The sequence below is a fragment of the Myxine glutinosa genome, chromosome 11 (genome assembly GCF_964187855.1).
Source record: "Myxine glutinosa chromosome 11, kmMyxGlut1.1, whole genome shotgun sequence".
NCBI classification, from domain to species: Eukaryota; Metazoa; Chordata; class Myxini; order Myxiniformes; family Myxinidae; genus Myxine; species Myxine glutinosa.
In genome coordinates, this window is record NC_136271.1 from 97,640,918 (window position 1) to 97,666,946 (window position 26,029).

The 26,029-nt window shown below is 41.6% G+C and overlaps 2 protein-coding genes across 3 annotated transcripts in view; one reads left to right on the forward strand and one right to left on the reverse strand.

The window, feature by feature from the left end:
* Window positions 1–10,104, forward strand: part of LOC137437086 (cytoplasmic dynein 1 heavy chain 1) — a 263,109-nt gene extending 253,005 nt beyond the window's left edge. For both annotated transcript variants that reach the window (XM_068131446.2, XM_078786887.1), the window contains exons 80-82: window positions 1,549–1,720; window positions 6,459–6,586; window positions 9,244–10,104. In XM_068131446.2, coding sequence (XP_067987547.2) covers window positions 1,549–1,720; window positions 6,459–6,586; window positions 9,244–9,372 — 429 coding nt within the window. In that variant the 3' untranslated portion in view covers window positions 9,373–10,104. The remainder of the gene's footprint in view (window positions 1–1,548; window positions 1,721–6,458; window positions 6,587–9,243) is intronic.
* Window positions 10,105–10,246: 142 nt separating this feature from the next.
* The window catches only part of PTK7 (protein tyrosine kinase 7 (inactive)), a 148,863-nt gene continuing 133,080 nt past the window's right edge, over window positions 10,247–26,029 (reverse strand). The window contains exons 15-21 of the mRNA XM_068131445.2: window positions 25,682–25,885; window positions 22,247–22,402; window positions 15,769–16,001; window positions 15,572–15,652; window positions 14,445–14,596; window positions 14,024–14,199; window positions 10,247–11,893 (exon numbers count right to left, since the gene is read on the reverse strand). Of these exons, the coding sequence (XP_067987546.2) occupies window positions 11,733–11,893; window positions 14,024–14,199; window positions 14,445–14,596; window positions 15,572–15,652; window positions 15,769–16,001; window positions 22,247–22,402; window positions 25,682–25,885 (1,163 nt within the window). The 3' untranslated portion in view covers window positions 10,247–11,732. The remainder of the gene's footprint in view (window positions 11,894–14,023; window positions 14,200–14,444; window positions 14,597–15,571; window positions 15,653–15,768; window positions 16,002–22,246; window positions 22,403–25,681; window positions 25,886–26,029) is intronic.

Sequence of the window (26,029 nt, forward strand, 5' to 3'; positions counted from 1 at the left end):
AAAACCTTGATCTTTTCTACCCCCGGTAATTCACCCCAGAGTCCTTGCAGTGTTCATATGTTTTATTCCTCTCCCACCTCCCCCCAAGTCCTCCCGATGTCCCTGCTCTCAAATGTTATGTTTGTGTCCTTCCCCCTCTTCCCCCTCTCTTTTGTGTCCTTCCCCCTCTCTCCCCATCTTGTCTGCCGCTCCCCTTGTTTTTTGTGTTTTGTGTGTGGGTTTGTCTTTTTGTGTGATTAATGTTAGCTCTTTCACGAGCCTCGATCTTGTATACAAAAAAAATAAAAAAAATAAAAAAATAAAAATATCATACTCTTTGTGTGTATTTGTCTGTCTTTTTCTGTGTGTTTTTCTGTTTGTGTGTGTCTGCGTTTTTTTTGTGTGTGTTTTTTGCTTTTTTTGGTGTGTGTGTTTGTTTTGCGTTACTGTTTCCTCCCATCCACTTTATTTTGTTTCTTCTTTGTTAATTCCTTTGCTCATCCTGCCCAGTTCTGGTGCTTTTCTGCCCCATTATTAGTTTGTTGTTCGGGGAGCTTATGCGATGGCGCGTCGTCAGTCCGTCCGTAAACACTTGAAACTTCTTCTCCGAAACCGCTGATGGGATTGCGACCAAATTTGGCACAAATGATAGTTGTTGTGTTGTGACTAAAGTTTGTTCACGGCATTAAAAAATCGCAGTCTAAGGGGGTTTACTGGGGTCAAAGTGGATCCACGTTTGACCCCCAAAATAGATATTTGCTTTTTCCTCTGAAACTACACGCACAATTTCAATGAAACTTTACCACAACCTTCATCACCCGTGATGTATCGAAGTTTGTTCAAGGCATTAAAATAATTGCGGTCTGCGGAGGTATACGGGGTTGATTAAGGTCGTGGTGAAGTTTCATTGAAATTGTGTGTGTAGTTTCAGAGAAAAGAGCAAATACCTACTTGGGGGGGGGGGGGGGGGGAACTTGGGGGGGGACATGCCCTCCCCCTCTGTAGACCCCGATCTTTTTTTTAATGCTGTGAACAAACGTTGGTACATCACGGGTGATTAAGGTTGTGGTCAAGTTTCATCAGAATTGCGTGTGTAGTTTCTGAGAAAAAAAGCAAATACCTATTTTGGGGGGCAAACCCTTCCCCCCCCCCTCCCCCTCCCCACTCCACTCCTTCGGGCCAGATTTTTTTTTATGCCTGGAACAAACGTTGGTACATCACGGGTGATTAATGGAATGTTGTGGTGAAGTTTCATCAGAATTGCTTATGTAGTTTCTGAGAAGAAAGCAAATTCCTATTTTGGGGGGTCAAACCTGAATGCACTTTGACCCCCGGTTGACCCCCTTAGATCCCGATTTTTTTTTTATGCCGTGAACAAACTTTAGTCAAAACACAACGAATATCATTTGTGCCAAATTTGGTCGCAATTCCAACAGCGGTTTCGGAGAAGTTTCTGGTGTTTACGGACGGACGACATGCCATCGCATAAGCTCCCCTGAACTTCGTTCCAGGTGAGCTAACCTATACCTGCCCTCTAGGTAAAAGTGTGATATCGGCTTTGTGTTACAGAGTTTGCACGTGTGGCTAGGAGGCCTGTTCGTGTCTGAGGCCTATATTACAGCCACGCAGCAGTTTGTGGCGCAGGCCAACGGGTGGTCCCTGGAAGAGCTCGGGCTGCAGGTTTCTGTGTACATGAACAGCACACCTCCCTGCCTTGACGCCTGCAGCTTTGGTATCAAAGGTGAGTCGATTACCCACAGCAGGATCTAGTAATTGATCGCATCTCTGCCAAGTTCAGTTTGAGTAAAATCAGGGCCGGTTCACACCAAGCATGCACTCAGTAGCCCGTGTCATGCCCAAGCAGTGCAGGTATGACCTTAAAGCTTTCACAAATCGCTCACGTCCCACTCCAAGAGTTCACCTTCACCTCCCGTCTACTTCAATAATACACCTCCAATCTCTTTTACTCCTTTGAAACCCATCCGTTCCCCTATTCCATGTATAGTAAATCCTTAAATATCGTGGGGATTACATACCTGGAAAGTGTCGCGATATCCAAAACCGTGAATGACAACACTAGGGGCTGATGGGAAAAAGGGGGTTAGGTTCCTGGGCTAATAGAAAATGTCAAGAGGTGGGGGGCAGCCAAAATAAACATATCACAATTGAAACAAGAAAGAGCAATCAGAGATTGCAAACCCTTGCCAGGATGTATTTTCAGTGGTTTTTTAAGGCTTTTGTGTTAAAACAAATATGGCGGCCGAACCACGTGATCGATGGCGCCATTATTATTTTTCTAAACTCATTTATTCCTAGATTATGCTCAATAAATTTCATTTTGATCAGATGAAGTTTTGTACTTGTCGAATTATGACGTCATAATGGAGGCACCTATGACATCATCATTAACATATTTTATTCCTCAAGGAGAGTTCTTTACAATGAGCCATGTCTCAATTTTTTCTATTCAGCGCTTTCGGAGATATAGAGGTGCAAAGTTTTTCGGTTTTTCCAAGATGGTGGCCGAACCACGTGACCTATGACATCATAATTATCATTAAAAATTATACAGGTCGAGGTGCACCTATGGTGGAAATGTTCTGTCAATCGGAACAACGGTTGCAGAGAAAATCATATTTATTCAGTGCGGATAACAGACAAACAAATGCAAAATCGGTCAGTGACCGAGGACTTGCCGGAATTTACTTTTTTATCGGCCATTTAGGACAAATATGGCGGCCGAACCACGTGACCAATGACGTCATCATTAGCATATTTTATTCCCCATGGAGAGTTCTTTACAATGAGCCATGTCTCAATTTTTTCTATTCAGCACTTTCGGAGATATGGAGGTGCAAAACTTTTCGGCTTTTCCAAGATGGCGGCCGAACCACGTGACATATGACATCATCATTAACATATTTTATTCCACATGGAGAGTTCTTTACAATGAGCCATGTCTCAATTTTTTCTGTTCAGTACTTTCGGAGATATAGCGGTGCAAATTATTTCGGTTTTTCCAAGATGGCCGCCGAAACACGTGACCGATGACGTCATAAATTGGGCACAGTCTATTCCAGGGCAAGACGAATATGTGTGCAAAGTTTGGCGATTCTCCGTGCAACGGTGTAGACGCAGTGCTGCAAACAGACAAACAGACAAACGAACAGATCAACATACTTGCCGGAATCTTTTCCGGCAAGTAACAAAGACAAACAAATGGACTCAAATGCAATACCCTCTCCTCAGGCGAGGGTAACTCGAGAGTTAATGGAGCACATGACCCGCGTTGGCTTGAGAAACGAGCACATGGGCGGGGTCGACGAGTGGCAAATTTGATGGTTTATTCGGTTCCACATGTCGCACCAGCTTGTGGAATTTCATGTGGATTAAATCATTAAAAAAGAAGAGAATGAAACAGGAAGAAATGGATCATTGTAAACAATTCTAAATTGATAAAAAAGACACGGCAATAGAGTTAATGCCGTAACATATTGGCCAAGTACTGGTAAATGGAAGGGGTTTAAAAGTGTCAAGAACGTGATTCGTGTTCTACAATGTTTAATTGCATGATTAAATTGAAATAGAACAACGATTTTACAGGTCAAAGAAAACAAATTCCAGAAGTTTACCGCCGTTGGTGCAGCGTCTTTTACACCACCTTGTTTAATACGTCACATTAGTTCTTTGTTCCTGTTGTTTGTGTCCTTTATGACGGCCTTAAAAACGGTAGGTTTCCTGTTTGGAATGATTTTTTATTTTGTTTGTCTGATAGACAGGCAGACAGAGTAAAATATTATCTCACTCCTCTCTGCGCATGTGTGATCGGGAAGAATCCAGAGCCAAAGTAATGTTAAACGACGCGTTCGTTTTCCGATTCGTGCTCAAAATATAACGATTTAAATCAAATAATTGTCCCTCGATCATAAACTGACGTTTGTAGACGGATGGACGGACACACCGCGTGGATCAATTGCTTAACCTCGCTGTTCGCTTTGCGTGTGCGGGGTAATAAACATGCAAAGTAAAAACAAATCGCCAGTACGATGAAACTTCCTGGCATGACCCCTTCCTTATGTAATGTGCCTAAAGTCCCCTCTATTCCTTCCCTATTAATCTCCGAAAAAAATTCCCATTTCTAATCTTTCCATGTGTTTCTTTTATGAACTGTTCTGCAGCTCTGAAAACCAGCGAAACCCCAACGAAACCATAGTCGAAATTAATCTCCGTAATTAACAAATATGTATCCACAGAAGTTACCCTCGAATAGTCGAAATTAAGCCCTGTGTTTATAATAGGGAAACACAGAAGTTACCCTCGAATAGTTAAATTAAGCCCTGTGATTAATAAATATGGACACACAGAAGTTACCATTGAATAGTCGAAATTAAGCCCTGTGATTAATAAATATGGAAACACAGAAGCTACCCTCGAATAGTTGAAATTACGCTCCGTGATTAATAAATATGGAAACACAGAAGTTACCCTCGAATAGTCGAAATTAAGCCCTGTGATTAATAACATGGAAAGACAGAAGCTACCCTCGAATAGTTGAAATTACGCTCCGTGATTAATAAATATGGAAACACAGAAGTTACCCTTGAATAGTCGAAATTACGCTCCGTGATTAATAAATATGTATATACAGAAGTTACCCTCGAATAGTCGAAATTACGCTCCGTGATTAATAAATATGTATACACAGAAGTTACCCTCGAATAGTCGAAATTAAGCCCTGTGATTAATATGCAAACACATAAGTTACCCTTGAATAGTCGAAATTACGCTCCGTGATTAATAAATATGTATACACAGAAGTTACCCTCGAATAGTCGAAATTAAGCCCTGTGATTAATAAATATGGAAACACAGAAGTTACCCTCGAATGGTCGAAATTAAGCCCTGTGATTAATAATATGGAAACACAGAAGTTACCCTCGAATGGTCGAAATTAAGCCCTGTGATTAATAATATGGAAACACAGAAGTTACCCTTGAATAGTCGAAATTAAACCCTGTGATTAATAAATATGTGTACACAGAAGTTACCCTCGAATGGTCGAAATTAAGCCATGTGATTAATAATATGGAAACACAGAAGTTACCCTCGAATGGTCGAAATTAAGCCCCGTGGTTAATAAATTTGTATACAGAGAAGTTACCCTCGAATAGTCGAAACTTGCGATAGCTAAACCCATGATACAATATTTAAGGGTTTGCTGGATCGTTTTCCAACAGTTAAAATATTGCTGAACTCACATCTTTGTTTTGAACATTGTCATCGGTTAAATGTTTACTCAGCTTATACAAAATGTCTGCTTGACCATGTACCAGGTTGTATTTTGTACCAGGTTGTATTTTGCACCAGGTTTTTTTTGTACCAGGTTGTATTTTGTACCAAGTTGTATTTTGCACCAAGTTGTATTTTGCACCAGGTTGTATTTTGCACCAAGTTGTATTTTGTACCAGGTTGTATTTTGTACCAGGTTGTATTTTGCACCAGGTTGTATTTTGTACCAGGTTGTATTTTTTACCCGGTTGTATTTTGTACCAGGTTGTATTTTGCACCAGGTTGTAATTTGCACCAAGTTGTATTTTGCACCAGGTTGTATTTTGCACCAAGTTGTATTTTGCACCAGGTTGTATTTTGCACCAGGTTGTATTTTGCACCAAGTTGTATTTTGCACCAGGTTGTATTTTGCACCAGGTTGTATTTTGCACCAAGTTGTATTTTGCACCAGGTTGTATTTTGCACCAGGTTGTATTTTGCACCAGGTTGTATTTTGCACCAAGTTGTATTTTGCACCAAGTTGTATTTTGCACCAGGTTGTATTTTGCACCAGGTTGTATTTTGCACCAGGTTGTATTTTGCACCAGGTTGTATTTTGCACCAAGTTGTATTTTGCACCAGGTTGTATTTTGCACCAGGTTGTATTTTGCACCAGGTTGTATTTTGCACCAAGTTGTATTTTGCACCAGGTTGTATTTTGCACCAAGTTGTATTTTGCACCAGGTTGTATTTTGCACCAAGTTGTATTTTGCACCAGGTTGTATTTTGCACCAGGTTGTATTTTGCACCAGGTTGAATTTTGCACCAAGTTGTATTTTGCACCAGGTTGTATTTTGTACCAGGTTGTATTTTGCACCAGGTTGTATTTTGCACCAGGTTGTATTTTGTACCAGGTTGTATTTTGCACCTGGTTGTATTTTGTACCAGGTTGTATTTTGTGATGAATTAGGCCAGGAAAGACTTCTGCAGATAAAAGCACAAAGCTCTGACTGCAAACAAACATATGCTGTAACTTGTACAACGTACATGTCATGACTTGTTAGTAGGGATAAGGTAGGTCTTTCCTGTCCATACTTTACCGTATCATTAGGTGAATAACTCCACGTGCTCACAAAACTCTTCTGAGGGTGGCGAAGGCTTATTAACGCATCGATGCCCCTTCATTTTCTTTCCTGGTCTGTCTTCTGCAGGTCTCAAACTGAATGGAGCAACCTGCACCAACAACAAGCTTTCTCTCTCGAGTGCAATTTCCACTGAGCTGCCACTCACACAACTATCCTGGCTGCGCCATGCCGACATGAAACACTCACCTGGCAGAGTATGCAACAAATAACACGACACTTTCCACACATGATCTCTGATGATTGCACTAGTCTACAACATCTCAGGACAGACAGTGAGGATGATGGTTGATTGCAAGCTTTGTTTGTGCATTTTTCATGTCATGACCACAAGCTTTGTTTGTATATTTTTCATGTCGTGACCACAAGCTTTGTTTGTATATTTTTCATGTCGTGAGCAGAAGCTTTGTTTGTATATTTTTCATGTCGTGACCACAAGCTTTGTTTGTATATTTTACATGTCATGAGCACATGCTTTGTTTGTATATTTTTCATGTCATGACCACAAGCTTTGTTTGTATATTTTTCATGGTGTGAGCACAAGCTTTGTTTGTATATTTTTCATGTCATGACCACAAGCTTTGTTTGTATATTTTTCATGTCGTGACCACAAGCTTTGTTTGTATATTTTACATGTCATGAGCACATGCTTTGTTTGTATATTTTTCATGTCGTGACTACAAGCTTTGTTTGTACATTTTACATGTCATGACCACAAGCTTTGTTTGTATATTTTTCATGTCGTGAGCAGAAGCTTTGTTTGTATATTTTTCATGTCGTGACCACAAGCTTTGTTTGTATATTTTTCATGTCATGACCACAAACTTTGTTTGTATATTTTTCATGGTGTGAGCACAAGCTTTGTTTGGATATTTTTCATGGTGTGAGCACAAGCTTTGTTTGTATATTTTTCATGGTGTGAGCACAAGCTTTGTTTGTATATTTTTCATGTCGTGACCACAAGCTTTGTTTGTATATTTTTCATGTCATGACCACAAACTTTGTTTGTATATTTTTCATGGTGTGAGCACAAGCTTTGTTTGTATATTTTTCATGTCGTGACTACAAGCTTTGTTTGTACATTTTACATGTCATGACCACAAGCTTTGTTTGTATATTTTTCATGTCGTGAGCAGAAGCTTTGTTTGTATATTTTTCATGTCGTGACCACAAGCTTTGTTTGTATATTTTTCATGTCATGACCACAAACTTTGTTTGTATATTTTTCATGGTGTGAGCACAAGCTTTGTTTGGATATTTTTCATGTCATGACCACAAGCTTTGTTTGTATATTTTTCATGTCATGAGCACAAGCGTCGTTTCTATATTTTTCATGTCGTGAGCACAAGCGTCGTTTGTATATTTTTCATGTCATGACCACAAGCTTTGTTTGTGTATTTTACATGTCATGACTACAAGCTTTGTTTGTACATTTTACATGTCATGACCACAAGCTTTGTTTGTATATTTTTCATGTCGTGAGCAGAAACTTTGTTTGTATATTTTTCATGTCGTGACCACAAGCTTTGTTTGTATATTTTTCATGTCATGACCACAAGCTTTGTTTGTATATTTTTCATGTTGTGACCACAAGCTTTGTTTGTATATTTTTCATGTCATGACCACAAGCTTTGTTTGTATATTTTTCATGTCATGACCACAAGCTTTGTTTGTATATTTTTCATGTCGTGACCACAAGCTTTGTTTGTATATTTTACACGTCATGACCACAAGCTTTGTTTGTATATTTTTCATGTCATGAGCAGAAACTTTGTTTGTATATTTTTCATGTCATGACCACAAGCTTTGTTTGTATATTTTTCATGTCGTGACCACAAGCTTTGTTTGTATATTTTTCATGTTGTGACCACAAGCTTTGTTTGTATATTTTTCATGTTGTGACCACAAGCTTTGTTTGTATATTTTTCATGTTGTGACCACAAGCTTTGTTTGTATATTTTTCATGTCGTGACCACAAGCTTTGTTTGTATATTTTTCATGTCATGACCACAAGCTTTGTTTGGATATTTTTTATGTTGAGCACAAGCTTTGTTGTGCACCACTCCTTTCCTATGGCATCTCCAGGCGCTGCATGACGTCATTGCCGGACACTGAAGGCGGCTCGGCAATGACGTACGCTGAAAGGGAGTACTCGGTTTTCACTCTGGTTGTTTGTTTGTCCGGGCAATATCTCAGCTATCCTTTGAGCTAGGAAGCTGAAATTTCGGCACAATAATGAGCAAGTACTTTGGCAAAAACTGTATTTTTTGTCAATTAATTGATTCGTTTTTTAAATTATTTTTGGATATTTTTCAGATCGTGACCACAAGCTTTGTGCTTTTTGAATATTTTTGAAGAGTTAGTAACGATTAATTTTTTTGCAATGAAACATCTTTCCAATTGCAGACATCCATTTATTAACTAAATCTACAAGCCTGCCATGATCACAGAAGGCACTCCCGCAAGGTTCAAAGTCAATTTATTGTAGATATCCGTATGGTTGTGTTGGTAGAACACGCTCGTCCACTCAGGCTTTGCACCAGCCCACATGGTCGGGAGTTTTTGCAATAAAGGCAGCTATAAGATCTAAATCTAAATCGCACCCAAAATCTAAAGTGATCTTTGCTTTTAATACAGATTTCACATGATGAGCAAAAGGTAGACTTTTTGGTTTGCAACACGTCACAACAGCACGTTGCTCATTTTGATGTTGGTTATTAAAGCGTTGGAACATTTCGGATTTAATACATTACATTTTCACCGTGATCTCTGCACTGTTGGTAAATTTAGGATCATTCAATGTAGCATTTTCTTCCATCATCCCTCCCAAATCCTTCAACTTCCTCTCCTACAGGTGACACTACCTGTGTATCAGAACTCCACAAGGACAGACCTTGTTTTCACTGTTGAGCTGGATATTCTACCACGGGAGGAACCAAATCAATTCTACGAACATGGCATAGCTCTGCTTTGTGCCGATTGAGCTCTTGCGCCCCCCCCCTCCCAATCCCCCACCACCCCCTGCCCAACACCCCCAACCAATACCCAGTCGAGCATGGGTGCTGGTCTCAAATTCGCCGAAATTTGACAAGCCAGATGCAGACCATCATTAGGCTGGAGTTACTTTTCCTTTAATAGAAAAGAAGCACTTTGACGATTTTCAAGATTTGCATTAAGTTATTATTTTATACAAGTTTGGAAATCATAAAAACTCTATTAGCATGGCTTTGGCTAAAATCACCTTCAATGTGGTATCATTTTATCTGCTGGTGTGCGTTCATACATAACTTCCAATTTTCACAACTTAACAAATCACAGTGACATCTCAAGCTACCAGGATTACAAATCTGTGATCAGCATCGAATGTAGTCGATCAATCTGCCACGTGTGCCGCAGTGTGGCCTTCGGGTCTTGCACGTACACACAGTAGACGGTGACCATTGTACCTTCAATGACGAAATGGATTTTCAATATTGCTCAAATGTTAAAACCATTGTGGAAATACCAATGTTGTGTTCAATACAAATTTATCAAGGCTGTTTAAACAGGTGCGGGGGTTGGGGGGGGCTTCATGCTGCGATAGTCGAACACAAACCAGCTTTTAGAGACAGGGTACGCAACGTGAACTTCGTGAATGTGAAAATATCGTGAGAATGTGGGTAGCTCGTTTGATTTGTGCTAAAATAAACAGGTGAAAATCAACTTCACCAACTGCTTGTTTTTTTTTTTTTTCATTTTTTGCTGGAGATTTGGAAAGCGCGTCAACATCCGCATGCAGAAGGTCCGGTCGAAAAGAAAGTTAAAAACAAAACGAGGACGATCCGACCCCCTCACCAATCCCCCAAAAATGCAAAGAATTTGTCAAACCACATTTATTCATCAAGTAAATAAAAAAGTACAGCAAATAAAAACAAGTGTAAACGATACAATCTCGGTTTGTATAAAATAGTGAGTGGAACTCGGACGGGTCACGTAAAACCCACTGGAATCCTATAATGCAGAAAAGGACGGAGAGAGAGCGGTGAGGAGTTGTGCTTCAGGGATACAAATATCCTCTTGCTCACTGATTAATCCCTCTGGTTAAAAAATAAAAAAGTTTAAAAACAGCAAATGTTGCAATCCATAACACTAGAATTGTTTCAGCAATTGAAAAGGATTTCCTGTCAAGTTAACACAAAGTTGTTCTGTGAACGTTGCACAGGTATTTCATTTAACTTCAAATACCATTAGGATGGGACTGGCAGAAATGGGTGTTCCGTTTTCCGGGATAAGTTGGTGGATGTTAACGATCCCAGTGTCCTTCGCCAAGGGTAGGTGAGTTATCACTGGTACCACGAACAAATTTCAAACTCCTGCCCCAAGTACTGCTGGGAAGGCAATGATAAACCACCCGGCGTGCTGCCAAGAAACCGCGTCGGCACAACCGACGCTCTGTAACCGAGAATGGTACGTGTCATCTCGGTCAGCGGCAGCGAGGTTTGTTGAATCGGATGTTTTTTTGGTTACACTAAATCCAGGTGTATGCTTGTGAGTACCTGCTGCGTGCTGTTCCTTCAGTAATACAAAAATACTTTGAATTAAAAAAACAAGTATTTCAGAAGCCGATAGAAATACATGATAAAAAAGAAAACTACATAAAAACACTTCCTAGAGCTCAAGGCCTGATACCCGTGCCCACTTCCCTCCATCTCCCTCACACCCAAAACTTAAAATCAGAGCAACAAGGTTTGCACTCACCTTGGTTCATTCCAGTCAGAGCTGGAGGGCAGCTTGGACATGTAGCAAGGAGAATAAGCACTACATTAACACAAGTATTTACTACCCACATATATATATATATATATATTTATATTTTAAACACTTCATTCAAGAGATACCAAAGCCAAACAGTCCACAACGTCCTAATTAACGAATTATAAACCAATGAGCTGAAGTACCTTCAAGTCCAAAAATCAATTCACAGCATCTCTTATCCCCAGCAATGCCCTTCTGAAGGAAGAACTTGATACGCCAATGTGTGGGATAACAAATGGCTGGTGGCCAAAAATCAAAGGCCCGGGTGAGAATCAATTCTCGGAGCCTTAAAAGATAGTAATCGGCATCTTCTTCATTGCCATTTCCATTGTTTGAGAATTGAACCTGGCAGGTGTATTCACAAGGGCCACGGATGTAGCTCTGCTGCTCGTCGTGCGGCCGCAGAATCATGTGGTGACCTCACCGTCGACGGCAGTGGGGTGTGGGTTGGGAGTAAAAGGTGAGTGATAAAGAGGGCTCAGAGTAAGTTTGAAAACACGACACGTTTTCACATGCTGGTGCCCCAACCGATCAACCGGCCGGAGGTGCTCACACGCTGGTATCCAATTGGACAGAAGCAAGCTCCTCGGCGATCTCTGAAAACGAGGGACGTTCCCGGGCCGTGACTGCGCAGCAGCGGGGTATGAGATGCATTACCAGTGCGGGACACGACTTGACGGTGGAGAGCTTCAGTTGGCCGTTTTGTAGTGCTAAAGGGTGAGGCGGTTAACAAGGGAAAAGATGTAAATACTTTTAACGTGTATATGAAGAAAAGTGCGAGGAAACACCAATAGAAGATGGAGTGGACAATATAAAGAGCAAAGATAAGTAAAGAAGATCAATCAGGCGGGTGATATGTTAACAAAAGATGGAGATCTATTAAGTAATAGATACATTTGGTTACCATTGCTGCAAAACCAGTCTAGGCAATCTACAAACGTCTGTTATCTCTAATGTTTCCCTCCAGGACCTGCACTCTCTTATCTGATATCTGGTATAGAGGTTGTGAGTTTTAATTCAGCTAAAAGTAGCAGTAATGAGTTTGATGCTTCGTTTCTGGAACCAAAACTAGTCCAGGAGTTGGTGGAGGATTGTCAGTCAAAACCCAGACATTCAGGTTGGGGTAATCGGTTTGCCTTGCTGAGTATGGTCTATAACGGGTAGGTGAGGCCTATATTGGGTAGGTGAGTCCTATATGGCCCCAGCGACAAATCAGTATAGTCATTTAAAATGCCGTCTATAAAAAGCAGCATCCCCACAACCCTCTCGGAAAAAAATGAATAAAACAGGTAAAAAGGGATACAAGAGAGCAACGCCAATATTGCGAAAACGGTATCCAGGGGATAACGGGTGTAAAATAGATTGGTTATAGCTATACCATCAATACATGTGTAGCATAAGTGCGTGGATACTGTGTGAAAATGATGGAGCACATGTCGAACTTGGTTCAAGTGATAATAATCTGAAGAGAGACACACTCGTTCACGATGTCGTTCACGCTTCCCCATCGTTCCCCCTCATTACGTATGTCTTTAAATCATTCCCTACGTAATCTGTCTGTGTGGTGTCTTCAAAATGAACTGCGCCAGCGAATCTCCCGTCCTTCCCCGCCCCTCCATGCCGGGAGAAAACGAGGACGGCAAAGGTAACGCCTTGTGACCGTGCTCTAAGGGAAGAACTGTGTCCCATGTTGTAAACTTCTGGAATCGCCTAAAACCGCTCTTACCCGCGGACGTGGAGATAAGCTGGGCGGAGAGCCAATCAGCGTAAAGTTGTGAAGTGAGAAAAGCTGAGGGATGAGGACAGAACGGGCAGTTGGTTGAGTTGGTTCAGAGAGTCGGCATCGTGCAGTTCAGAGGGTAAGGAGCTCTGAGTAGAGTCGGCACCAAGCAGCGAGTTGGTCGGGCAGGGACTCAACGCCAGACAAGCGTGTACCAACAAGGATGGGTCAAAGATGCCTCGCCAGACACGTGTCTTCCCACCAGAGGCCTTGCCATCTAGCTTCCCCATCGAATCACCAGCACCAAGCCCATGGAGGCTTCGCGTGGGGATCAAGTTCTTGCTTCCATTGTCTCGTCCCCTGGCTATTCAAATCCTCGTGGTGTGAATGAGTTAAGATAACAAATAAGCCGTCGCAGTTTGTGGGTGCATGAGATTTATTATTTAGAGAATAATTATTGTGGTATATGTGTGCCGTTCTATCCTTGTTTTCCCCCATCCCCTTTGCCTTTTATTATTTATTAAACCTGTTTACTACCATGGGAGTGTCAGCCTGGTGCGGGGTTCGATTTGGAATAAAAATCGCAGCACGATTTAAATTTGCGGCCGTTGGAAATATGGTGCAAAACTTGTTAGGAGGTTGTAAAATCATGGTAAGTATCCCTGGTGTTTGCTCGGACCCAAATGCTAATGAAACGGGGAAACTACCGGCAGATCTCATTCGCGGTTCTGTACGTCGGAATCCGACGCAAAGATCTGTTCGGCTTTCACGGCAGACGGTCTCAGAGGACAAATCTGTCCGTAAATTGGTGATCTATTGGGTGGAACATTTGACCACGTGTCCACCCCACAGTCTACCATTACACTGGTTTGTCTGGAACGGGATCAGGAATTGGTAACGGTTAACTATGGTGATGTCATTTCAAATTTGGCAAACGTTTTGAGTCGGACAATTATTTTTCTCCGAGATTTAATCGAACGGCAGAAGGGTAAAAATTATGTAACGACAGCGGACGTAATTGAGCAACATCTTGATCAACACGATGGTTCAGCAATAACCAAACAGCATTGAGATGGATGTCAGAAAGCAGCACACGTTACCCAAAGCCACACTGTCTTACCTCTTAGAACTTCAGTATCTGAAAGCTTGGAATAAGGCAGCTCTCCCAGAGTGAAAACCTCCCACAGAAGAACTCCAAACGCCCAGATGTCAGAGCGACACGAGAAGTCCCCAGCCAGAGCCTCAGGCGAAAGCCAGCGGAGAGGCACCAAAACCTGATTGTGCTCAAAATACTCGCTGTGAAGACAATATTATGTGGAGATTCAAATGTAGTTCTCCATTTCCTTGTAAAATATCGTGAATGTGAGTCCAAGAATTACAGAAAGAATCAACATCAGAAGACATGTGGAGGACTATTTTGATAAGATGGAGATTCTAGAGATAGGAGAAATAGAAAGAAAGAGGGAGGCAGATAAAGAGACAGATATATAAAAGAAGCATAAAGTGTCTATGAATGACAGACTGCCAAAGTCCTGCCGCACCTGCTGTATACATCTTTACAGAGAGCTGTGCAACCAATTTTAATGGAGAGCTCTGATGAGACGAGGCAGTTCCTAGTGGCTAGATCCCGATGCACGCAACGCATCTCACAGAGATACTCCATGCCTCGTGCCACCTGGCTGCACACGCTCAGCTGCCAAACAAGCAAGCGGTAGAGGAGAGGAGAGGAGAGGAAAAGGGCAACCGAGGGGATGGGAGAGGACAAGGGAAAAGGTACGGATTGTGATTGTGCGTACAACATTTTACTTTTGTTCAACATCAACAAAGAAGTGTCGTATACACACTTTTAACATGTTAATCTCACTATTATGGCTCATACTTAATTCAAGTTCATAGCACACATGACCCCGCGCTGTCTTAAGAAACAAGGACCTAGGCGGGCCTGCGAGGGGCAAATTTCATTGGTCGTAAAATGTCGTAATATTTTTTCCAAATATTCCTACACGGAAGGGTCTTGAAAGTGCTAAAAAAAAACAATTTGTGTTCTACAGTCGTCAAGTATATAATTCAATGGAAATTAAATAAAGATTTAAAGATCGTAGGGATAATTTTTTTTTTGGAAGTTTACCGCTGTTGATGCAGCGGCTTATGCACCACCTTGTTTAACAAATTACATTCGTGTCTTTTCTTTGTGTCCTTCATGACGACCTTAAAAACAGTGCATTTCCTGTTTGGAACGATTTTCAATTTTGTTTGATTGCAGACAGTAAAAAATGATCTCACTCCGGTCTGCGCATGTGACAATCGGGACAAATTCAGAGCCAAGGTGCTGTTAAACTACAGATTTGTTTTCTGATTTGTGTTCAAAATAAAACATTAAATTGAAATCAAGTTGTTCCTCGATCATAAACCGACGTTTGGAGACGGACAAACAGAGAAAATTGAATCAATTCCGTAACCCCGCTCTTCACTTCGCGTGCGCGTAGTTAGTTCAGTGTAACTAGTTCAGTGTACTGCAGTGTAACTAGCTCTTTGCAAGTTACATTGAAGTGAAATGCTTGCAAAGACCAAATGGATTAGCTTGCCAATTCCAACCTCTAAAATAATCTTCGGATCTATTAATGGATACAGATTTCCGAGTTGGTCTTAGAAGGTGCACAGCTCTTACTTTCTGCTGGGAAGTAAACGGCTTCATCTTGATCTTGTCATCATCTCCACGAGACAACCGCAGATACTGCTTCAGATCGCCCTACGTCAACCCAAAAGGTGCAAAACTTCAAACTCTGGATATTTATATGGGTCTCAGGACTGTGTTTCATTCATGTCGTAGACCGTAAAAAAGCAAATACGAAGCAAAGCTCATACCAGATCCGTGTACTCCAGCACCATTTCCTTGGGCTCCTCCACCACACCGAGCAGCCGAATCAAATTTGGATGTGTCGAGTGTGCAAACAACGCCATCTCACGCCCAAATTCGGCCTGCGCATGATCATCCTGCACCCCGAGCACCTTCACCATCACCACGGCCTCATCAGCAGAAGCCGCATCTCCGGTACTTTGAAGTCGAGCCAAAAAAACCTCCCCAAAGCGGCCTTCGCCTGGTGGAAAGAAAGGGTGAAATGAGCCAACATTATCAGCACATTCATTATGCAACACTTTTGCCTTTTGTACAGAAAAAAAAAATCAAATGAACAAATACATAGATGAAAGGTCATGGCCGGACAACAAAGAATGACAGGTTATCGTATTGGCAACGATGAATCACATAACGGAGCGTGCAGGCAATATAGATACTGCTGAGCAAATGTGTCAAACATCACTCATCTTAAAAATCAAACAGATTAGAGGAAGGCAGGTAGGTATGCAGAACAGATTTTTAAAGAAAAGACAAGGCCATAAGTAGATACGGGAACAACGGAGGGTGTGATGAATATATTCCTTGAAGAACTGAAGCAAGGACAAACTAGAACGGCACTCAGTAGACAGCATAGCCGCCAGGCTGAACATTTATATATATATTGTTACGGTTTTGAAAGTGTAAATATAACATCATTAAAGGTTAACGGTTTGCCCCCATAGTTAGTCCACAAGCAACACGTAGGCCCCTTAGAACATTAGTTATGTCATAGTATGTGTGAGTATAGGCCATTTCCACTAGTGATACCTGCGTTGTGTAAAGGAATAATAAGCTTAGGTCCCGTTCATTTTGCGGCCACCCTCCAATTTACCTCGTTGGGCAGCATCCATCCCGCGCCCCGATTCGGCTAATCCACCTCGTTTGCCAGCAGCGTTCGCTGCCCTTGGTTTCGCTCGAAACCAGTCAAATGCCATGAGGTAGGCCCGGAAAGGGGGAGGAGCGCGAGGAAGAGGTGTGGCCGCATCAAGCAGCACGTCAGGAGGCGGTGATGGTAAGGGCAACAACCAACCAGGGCTCGGTGGGTATGGCTTGAGAAGGCGTGGTAAGGCGCATCTAGCAAGTGCTGGAAGGTTCGCTGAAAAGGCTATATAAGCGCATGTACAAAGCCCTTGAGGAGGACTGACGCAACAGCTCTCGTATGAAAAGGACTGGCACGATTTGCGCATGGTAAAGGATTCGTTGAAGGAGAACTTGCAGAGGATACGTGCTTTGTATGAGGACTGTGCTAAAAGGACTTCTGCGGGAGAAGCGCTTTGCCACTGAACTGTATTGGGAGCGCATATAGCGCCGGTTCTTCTATTACGTACGCAGCTGTGACCGCAGGTATAACCGCCAAGCCCGGTTCATCTATTACGTACGCGACCGTGGTCGCAAGTAGCCGCCCAGCCAGCCTTACCTTTCGCCCCGCATTTAACCCCGTAATTGTCCGATCCGCGCCAACGACACGCGGAGAGCTTCTGCCGCCCTGACCATCTGCTTCGCGGTACGAGTCGAGGACCGGAGCGAACTGCCTGGACGCCATCATCCCTGGACCATCAACCTGACCATCTGCAATCCCCATGTGAGTGTCTGAGTGTGAAACGGGCCCATGTCCTGGGATAAGTTAAGACTGTAATAAAGCTGCACTGTGTGTTCTTCTTCTCCTTCCTGTACAAATTGTAAATAAACCAATCTGTTCTTCCTGTCTTTCCTAATTCGACCGTATCAGTGATTTCCTCCATTGGGTAAGCGTGGCACGATTAGGAACCGCTCAGATCGGGTTTAGTCCTTGTTAACAGCCCGGGTCACGGTTCGCTATCGCTCGGCGTTTCCACCTATAACTGTGATTCGTGCAGGGTTTATTTCCTTGCTTCCTGGGCGGCGTTGGTACTTAGGTAATAGGAATTCAGCCTACCACCCTATTCAACGCCGTCCGGAAGGAACGTCATAGCCCCGGATCCCGTCGGCTAGTCAAGGACAAGGGGACTAATCCCCCCTTGGTAAGGGGAAAGGCCGACGCCGAGATCCACAACAATATATATATATATATATATTTATATATACAGTAATCCCTCGCTATATCGCGCTTCACTTTTCGCGGCTTCGGTACATTGCGGGTTTTTCTCGCTAGTATATGTAAAATTATATATCGGATTTTTCATTATATCGCGGGATTCTGCGGCCTATAGGTATTTTTATTTTTTTAGATTTTAATTATTTTTGCGGTAAAATAAGCATTTTCTAGCCTAAAAAATTAATAATAATATAAATAAAAATATAACACATTAATTAAAACCTATATTAAAAGAATATTACAGTAAATCGAAATAAAATACGCATTATAAATGAGTAGACAAAGAATCGCGCATTTTGAAAGTCCAGTATTCTGGGGGTAATTAACTTGTCCATGATTCTGGGGGTAATTAACCCATCCGTAAGGAGGGTTCTTGGACGGTTCTTCGCTACTTTAAGTAATTTGCAAGGTTGATGCCAAACTGTGTCCTGCAGTTTAATGATCAATATGGTTTTAAGAGTCATCATACTTTGGGTAACCTCTAATTTACAATAACTTATGTTTACAACTTAGAGACACATGATCATGATGACGATTTCGATGATGTTGTCTAAAGCTGCAATTAAATTAAGTCGCTGAGTAACATGAATGACCGAGGTTGTGGAGGATGGGATTTTTCGGTCATTACCTTTTGATACAGATGAGATATCTGCTTCATCACTGCATCAGATCAGGAATAACCACCCTCCTCACCTCCTCTCCACCCCCCACTGCTTCCTACAAATTAACCATCAGGAAGCTGCTGCATATGCAAGAGGAAGCTAATGCATTTCTTATTAATTTTCAAAATTAATCATCATCTCTATTTTGAATAGCTCATGAAGACTTCTTTATGCTTAGGCCTCAGGTTTGATTAAAGGCACTTTTGTCAATTATTGCCTTTTGCTTTCAAAAACACAATTTGCATCAATGTAAATACTTTGTTGTACTGTACTTTTGTAGTTCCATGATCATATGTGTATGTTTGTTTGTTAATTAATTGCAATTATAAAAGAACTTGCATCAATGTACTGTACAGCTATATATACACGTACAAATATTTTTCTAATACGTAAGGACTAAGGATGGGTCTCAAAAGTGTGTTTAAGAGTGTAGAAAGGGTTCATAAGAGCGTGGGAAAGGTTTATAAGAGTATGGGGAGGGTTTTTAAAGGCTTAAAATATATAAAAATAATAAAATTAATATATGGTTTCTACTTCGCGGATTTTCACCTATCGCGGGGGGTTCTGGAACGTAACCCCCGCGATAAACGAGGGATGACTGTATATATATATATATTTTTTATTTATGTTGAAGGCTCCAGTCACGGACTATATAGTCCTCATCGAGGCCGGGCCTTAAATAAAAGAGCTGCATTGATAAATGTGAGGAAAGAGAAATAATGAGTGAAAATGAGTAAGAAAAGTGTATGATGTTTGTGAAATAAATTAAAGTGCATAAGATGGTTCTGCGCATCATTTTAATGCTTCTAAGTCCGAACAGTTGTACTACACTGAGTGGTTGCTGTCTACAACCTACTACCTAAAAATCCGGTCTAACGGGATAGGTGTTTCTTCGGAGACACCATCTCCTTACTGGATGGCCGTTGGCTCACTCAGGGAGCTCATCCGACCTTTTCCAAGTATTGTTTTTAGTCCTGCAGGGTGTGACGGTCACCCTCCCCACTGGCAAGCCAATGTGGGTAGTAGGCTAAGTCACCGACCACCCAACCATGCGGCAGGTAGCACTAGGTTACATGTTACCAGTGGCAGTGAAGAGACTGGCCTAAGTTATGTTTTGTGTCCCACTGATGGGCCAGATCTGCATTTATGATGGGATGTAACGGTGCCAGCCAACAATAGTCCAGGGAATTTAAGGCAAATGAATTTACTTGTATGCTGAGCTTGGGGACCCCCGCTCCGGCGGGGAAAATGGCCTTAAAGAGATCATTCATTCATTCACTTGTATGCTGTCAGGAGCGAAGCGCCGTCAAGAAAGGTAATGGATCTATTGAACGCACGAAGGCAACATCCACCCACTCGGGGTTTGCTGAGATAAACAGGCAAGCCAAAATAGACTGGGTCCGTCAGCAAGGCCAATGAACACCAGAGAATAGTCCTTCACTGTTAGAGATTGGTAAAAGCAACACATCAGAGGATCTTACAAAGTGGTCTTTGTCGAGAATGTAGAACCTATTAGCAACTGATTCTATATTAATAACCAGCTTTAAAAAAAATCTTCTCCAGCACAGAAGGGTTCCTGTTGAAAAACTGTGACATCAACCGAAATCATCTGCAACACGACAAGATCATTAATGCAGACTGAGAACAATATTCCCATGGCACTGCATTGAAAAACATCAATTTGCCTTCCAAGGTAAAGTACCGCATAACATGCGTTCCACTGGAGGACTATTTTGACCTGACGTCAGAAGTGCTTGGTTTATCCATCAGATTGCATCGTAAGAGAAGTGAGCCTGGTGTTGTTTTAGCGGTTGGGGTGCAGGCTTGGGATCCTAGGATCCTGGGTTCAAATCCCAGTCGATCGTTGAATTAACGCCAGGGGGGTTGACTCAGCCTGTCATCCTCCAGACCCCAGAGGTTGGCAAATTGAGTACCAGTTTACTGGGATGAATGTGCCGGTGTGTGCCCCGGCTTAGAATAGGTACACCGTGTCCCTGCGTGTCGTAAGAAGCGACTAAGGGTTGGCGTCAGGAAGGGCATCCGGCCATAAAACATTGCCTCAAAAACGGAACCATGATTATTGTCATGTGGTCCACAACGCGAACCCCCGCTCTAGCAGGGAAAATGGCCTTAAAATCTGGAAGAGTTGGAGCGGAGACGCCATGTAGTGATGGTTTTGTGAAGTGTCATATCAAGGAGAATCGTTTCTTTCGCCACTTTGGACTTTAAAAAAATCTAAAGACCACAAGGCTCGCTGCTCCTGCCAGCTTCGTTCAACGTGGACTCGGATAGAAAAGCGACCAATCTGAATCTGTCATTAAACATGGAAAAGCTTCGGTTTTGTCATTCAGTTTAGAAAACCATATTGTAGTCACAACTGCCAATATCAACAAACGATGGAAATCAATGGTTCCTCAAAATACCTCTGTCTGATGTTTGTATAATCTCATGGGTTTCAAAAAGCGTGCTCACAGAGAAAGAAAGAGAATGTCCAAGTGCCCTGCGGACACCTTGTCAAATGGAACTACGATTGCTATTCGTGTTGTACCACGTGTTGGTCCTACCTGTAAATAATTATGGCCTGACAATTGCAACTGCTTCAAACTGCTAACTCTGATAATGCGGAGAGAAGAGAAAAAGAAACGTATGCACATAATCTTGAGGGTTCAACCAGAAAGGTACTCTTCGACCTCTCGACCTCCGAATCAGCCCTCAGTATTACGTCATTATACATACGTGTACCAATTTTGATTTATATCCCTTCAGCTGTTCCCAAGTATTACATTTTTACTTGACACGACCCCTGACCTTCGAGGCTGAAATTTAATCGGTTCATCTTTGATCAAAATCCCATCACTGGTTCACAAGCTAGCACGGTAACATAATTTTTACCTAACGGGCCCGTCCTTTGACCTCTTGACGCCATACTCTAATCCGTTTATCTTTCCATCATTTTATATACTGTCGGACCTCGACATTCACGGTCCCAACATTCGCAGACCCGTGTATTCGCTGTTTTTCTCAGGTACAAAAAATAATTTCGATCCCGTCTGAGCAGGAAGTGCAACTCACAAAACACGGAAACAAACCACAAGCATGGACCAAGAACCTAGCAATACATTACAGTCCACACACGATTAAAGCGTGCTCCCAAAAGTGCGTCTTGATCCCGGAAATAGTCGCCATTTTAACTGCTCGGAGTTTCAGCTTGAAGGAAGATACGGTATTCTGTATTTTCTTACAAAGATAGACGTTGACTTTAAATTGCATAATTCTTAACGTCCTGGCACCGCAGTTCTTGTGTTAGCATTTCGTTATGCTTGTGCCAACTTTGGTCAAAATCCCATCGCTGGTTCACAAGTTATTGCGGTAACAGGATTTTTACCTCATATGACCTCTGACCTCTTGAAGGCAAAATGTAATCAGTTCATCTTTATCTCATAGTACATAATCGATCTAAGTTTGATTCAAACCCCTTCAGCTGTTCTGAACATGACATGGTAACAAAAACCTATCACGGACGGACAGCCGGACAGACAAACCGCAAACATAATACGTCCGGCGACTTTGGCGAGGCATAAACAAAAGCGCTCCAAACTTCAGGAATATTCAGAAAGGACTGCCTTGTCCAATGTCCCTCATCACCCGCCACCCACTCACCCCCAGCTTCCACAACCACCACCCCAACCTCAATCTTTTCTTAACACATACCCAGCAGGGTGATTCGCTGCAACTGCTGCACAGCAATGATTGGTGCATCGCTCAGACTATTCCTCTTCGCCATACCCACCGACATCAGTCCAATCTCCTCAGCTGCCTCATCCTTCAGCTCTGACAGTGCCTCACCATTCACCTGTGGCGTCTCACCTGGTAAATAACACAAAAAACATGGATCCCTTCAATAAACATCGAGCAACTCCAAGAAATACGATATTGAAAATGATGACGCACATTACCATCCAGATTGATTTGAAGTATCAATTACGCTCAAGCGCGGTGTATTTAACAAGGATCAAATTTCTTCAAGGCTATAACCATCTTATTTTCTCTAATATTACCAGATAAACATGTCCCTCTATAGGCCTCACTATCAATCAAAAATGGTTTCAGGGGTCTCGGCCTAAAACTTTAAATTGGCAGTTAGTTCTTAAATAATGAGATTTCATAGAACACAATGCCCCACGTGGTGTTCGAGTACAAACTTCAATTTAAATTAAATAATGATTTTAAAGATCGTTTTTAAAAATGCAGAAGTTTAGCGCTACTAAAGCAGTCTTATATACCACCCTTATACACAGTAATGATATCGTGCCATATAATATCGGTTTTACGCTTTCACTTCTCCAGATCCGGATCTGGATGTTCACCAAAATCTAATCATTTCTTATGCATGTGTAATTCAGCCATTAGCTGACAGACATGCGTTCAATAAATCATTTTTTGATTTCATTTGATTTTCTCCTCGTCACACACCCAACCTCTCCACCAAATTTCATTTGAATTTGTGTACAACATTTTGGGATATCCTGTTCACAAACAAACAAACAAGAAAACGTCATGCGTAGCACGATACTTGCAAAATACGCCCTCCCCCAAAAGTTTACCATTGATACAGCAAATTGTCCATTTCATGAAGTTTAAAATTTACAATCTTGATCAAAGCTCGGGTCAACAGGATGAAAAGTGACGATTTTTCAGATGAAAAATGATGATTTTGGAAGGTTGACCTTGAGTTGACCTTTGACCTTTTGACCTCAAAAATAGTTAGTTTCCCTATTTAGTGACTCAATGTGCAAATGCTGTTCAATTTTCAAGTCAATTCGATGAAAATAGAGGATTTTAGAAATTTGGCCTATGTTGACCTTTTGGCCTAAGTTGACCAAGAATACTTGGTGGTTGAATTCAGTGACCAGATATGCAAGTGGTCTTCACATTTCAAGTCAATCGGATGAAAATTGAGGATTTTAGAAATTTAGCAAATTTGGTGACCTTTGGCCTATGTTGACCTTTTGACCTATTGATCCCAAAAACAATAGGCTTCTGGCTTTTGACCAACCCTACCACTTGGTGAAGTTTGGTGAAGATCGGTTGAAAATTGTGACCTGTAGGCCGGTGACAATCAAACAAGCAAACAAACAGACAGACAGAGTCACAAACACAACCGACCAATATACTTGAAAAATCTTCGATTTTGCAAGTAACAAACAGACAGGGGTGAAAACAACCTGCATCCACCTTTGGTAGCGAAGGTAATGAGCATCGTACATAGCCATATCAGCAGCCTCTTCTTCACCCGGATGCTGCACCCTCGCACATGCCAGGCCCACTTCCCAGGGGCTGTGCTTGACAGTTCCTATTACATGCACGACCCGATAGAACTTGTCCAAGTTGTGAAAAACTGGAGGTTCTTGGAAGTAATATTAAAGTGGTGTGTGTTCCACAGTGTTCAAGTACTGCATCTAATAATTCAATTTAAATAAAGGCTTAAAGGCGTATAAATTAATTAATTCCGAGTTTTACTTCCGTTCTATCCAGCGTCTATCACACCACCCTATCTAACACAATACATTAGTTCTTCGTGCCTGTTTTTTGCCCTTCATAACATCCTTAAAATCAGGGTGTTTCCTGGTTGGAATGATTTTAAATGTTGTTTGACTGACAGGCTGGCAGACAAGAGTAAAAAAAAAAAATCTCACTCCTCTCTGTGCATGTACAATCGGGACCAATTCCGAGACAAAGTACTGTTCAACGGCAGGTTTGTCTTCTGATTAATTAGTCAGGTTCACTATGTTTTTTCGTTCAAAATCATGGTAGATTAGCAAACCTATACATTTTTGGAAACGTTATATTACATGTAAAATCTGAAAATCAATGTTTACATTTGCCAATTCCGACCAATTCAATTCGACCAATTCGACCATTCGACCAATCGCTTCGATCGACCATTCGACCACTCGACCATTCGACCAATTCGACCATTCGACCAATCGCTTCGATCGACCATTCGACCGATTCGATTCGATTCATCGAATTCGATTCGATCGACCATTCGACCAATTCGATTTGCCAATCAATTTGACCGACCTTTGCTTGTGTGGAACGGATTGTGAAAACGATGCGGACTATATTGTCGGATACGACACACGGGACAGTGATGACGAACTCTAAATGGCATATTCTGTAATCGTGTATGTTTGATGCCATTGACTGCCTGTGTATATTTTGTCATTGACTGCCTGTGTAGATGTGAAGTTATACTGACTGCATGTGTATGTATGATTTTGCTGACTGCCTGTGTATGTTTGGTGATATGAATTATTGTGACACATTTTGATGTTATTAACTGCCTGTACAAAATGATAACATGTATTTGATTATGCAACTTATCGCGAATATAAAGACAGTATTTTGCAATTCAAAACCTTTAATTCGTGTCTTACCATTCCCCATAGCACTAATTTGATACTTTCATTGGATTCCTTGTCCCTGAAAATATAGGTTTAGTATATTTTAAAAAGTTTTTAGGGTAATTAGAGGCAGAAATAGAACAAAATATGTATTTTACAGTGGCCATTTTGAAAATCGAAAATGGCCGCCATACAGGTATATCTCCAAATGTAAACATTGATTTTTAGTTTCCTTATGCTATAACCTTTCCAAAAATGTATAGGTTTGCTAATGTACCATGATTTTGAACGAAATATAATTTATTGACATAGTGAACCTGACTAAATGTTCAAAATATAACATTCAATTTAAATAAGGTGTTCCTCCGTCATAAACTGACAAGACAGACACACGGACGGATGGACTGGAACCGATTGCTTAACCCTGCTTTTCGCTTCGCGTGCGCCGGGTAAATATGGACAAAAACTTTCAGACAGACACGCAAGGCAAAAAACATGAAACAAACAGGAAAGACAAAACCATTTTCTTTTTAACCTTTGGGACAATCAATCCTAATCAGTGAATGGCACCCTAATCTTACAAGCACAATCAAAATCGAGGTTATTTGGAAGTAAAAAATAATTATCATGCACTTATATTAATTTCTAAAAGCAAATTGATTTCACAGGACAGACGGGATACAATATTTTAACCAAATTAACTTCACAATGTTGCTTGTGCATCTTCAGAGCAACTAACCATTTAGATGCTCAGCCTCAGTTTCCTCCGAACCCGAGACCTTCTTGCCACTACGTGACTGCCGCCGTTTCTTGCAGTAAAACATGAGGCCCAAAACCAAAATTATATATGCCACCGCAGCCCCCACAGACAGTCCAATTGTCTGGATCATGCGGTATGGAGACGGTTTTGGATCCTCTGTTGGCATTAGAGCCGATGGACGGTCTGATGGGTAATGGAACCAAAGAAAAGGAACAATCTCATTTAGTAGGTAAAATGCAACATTACACAACCATTTCCAAAATAAAAATCATAAAAAAAACTTTTCCATAGTTCCATAAGGGAATTTCCAAAAATTCCCCCACTCCC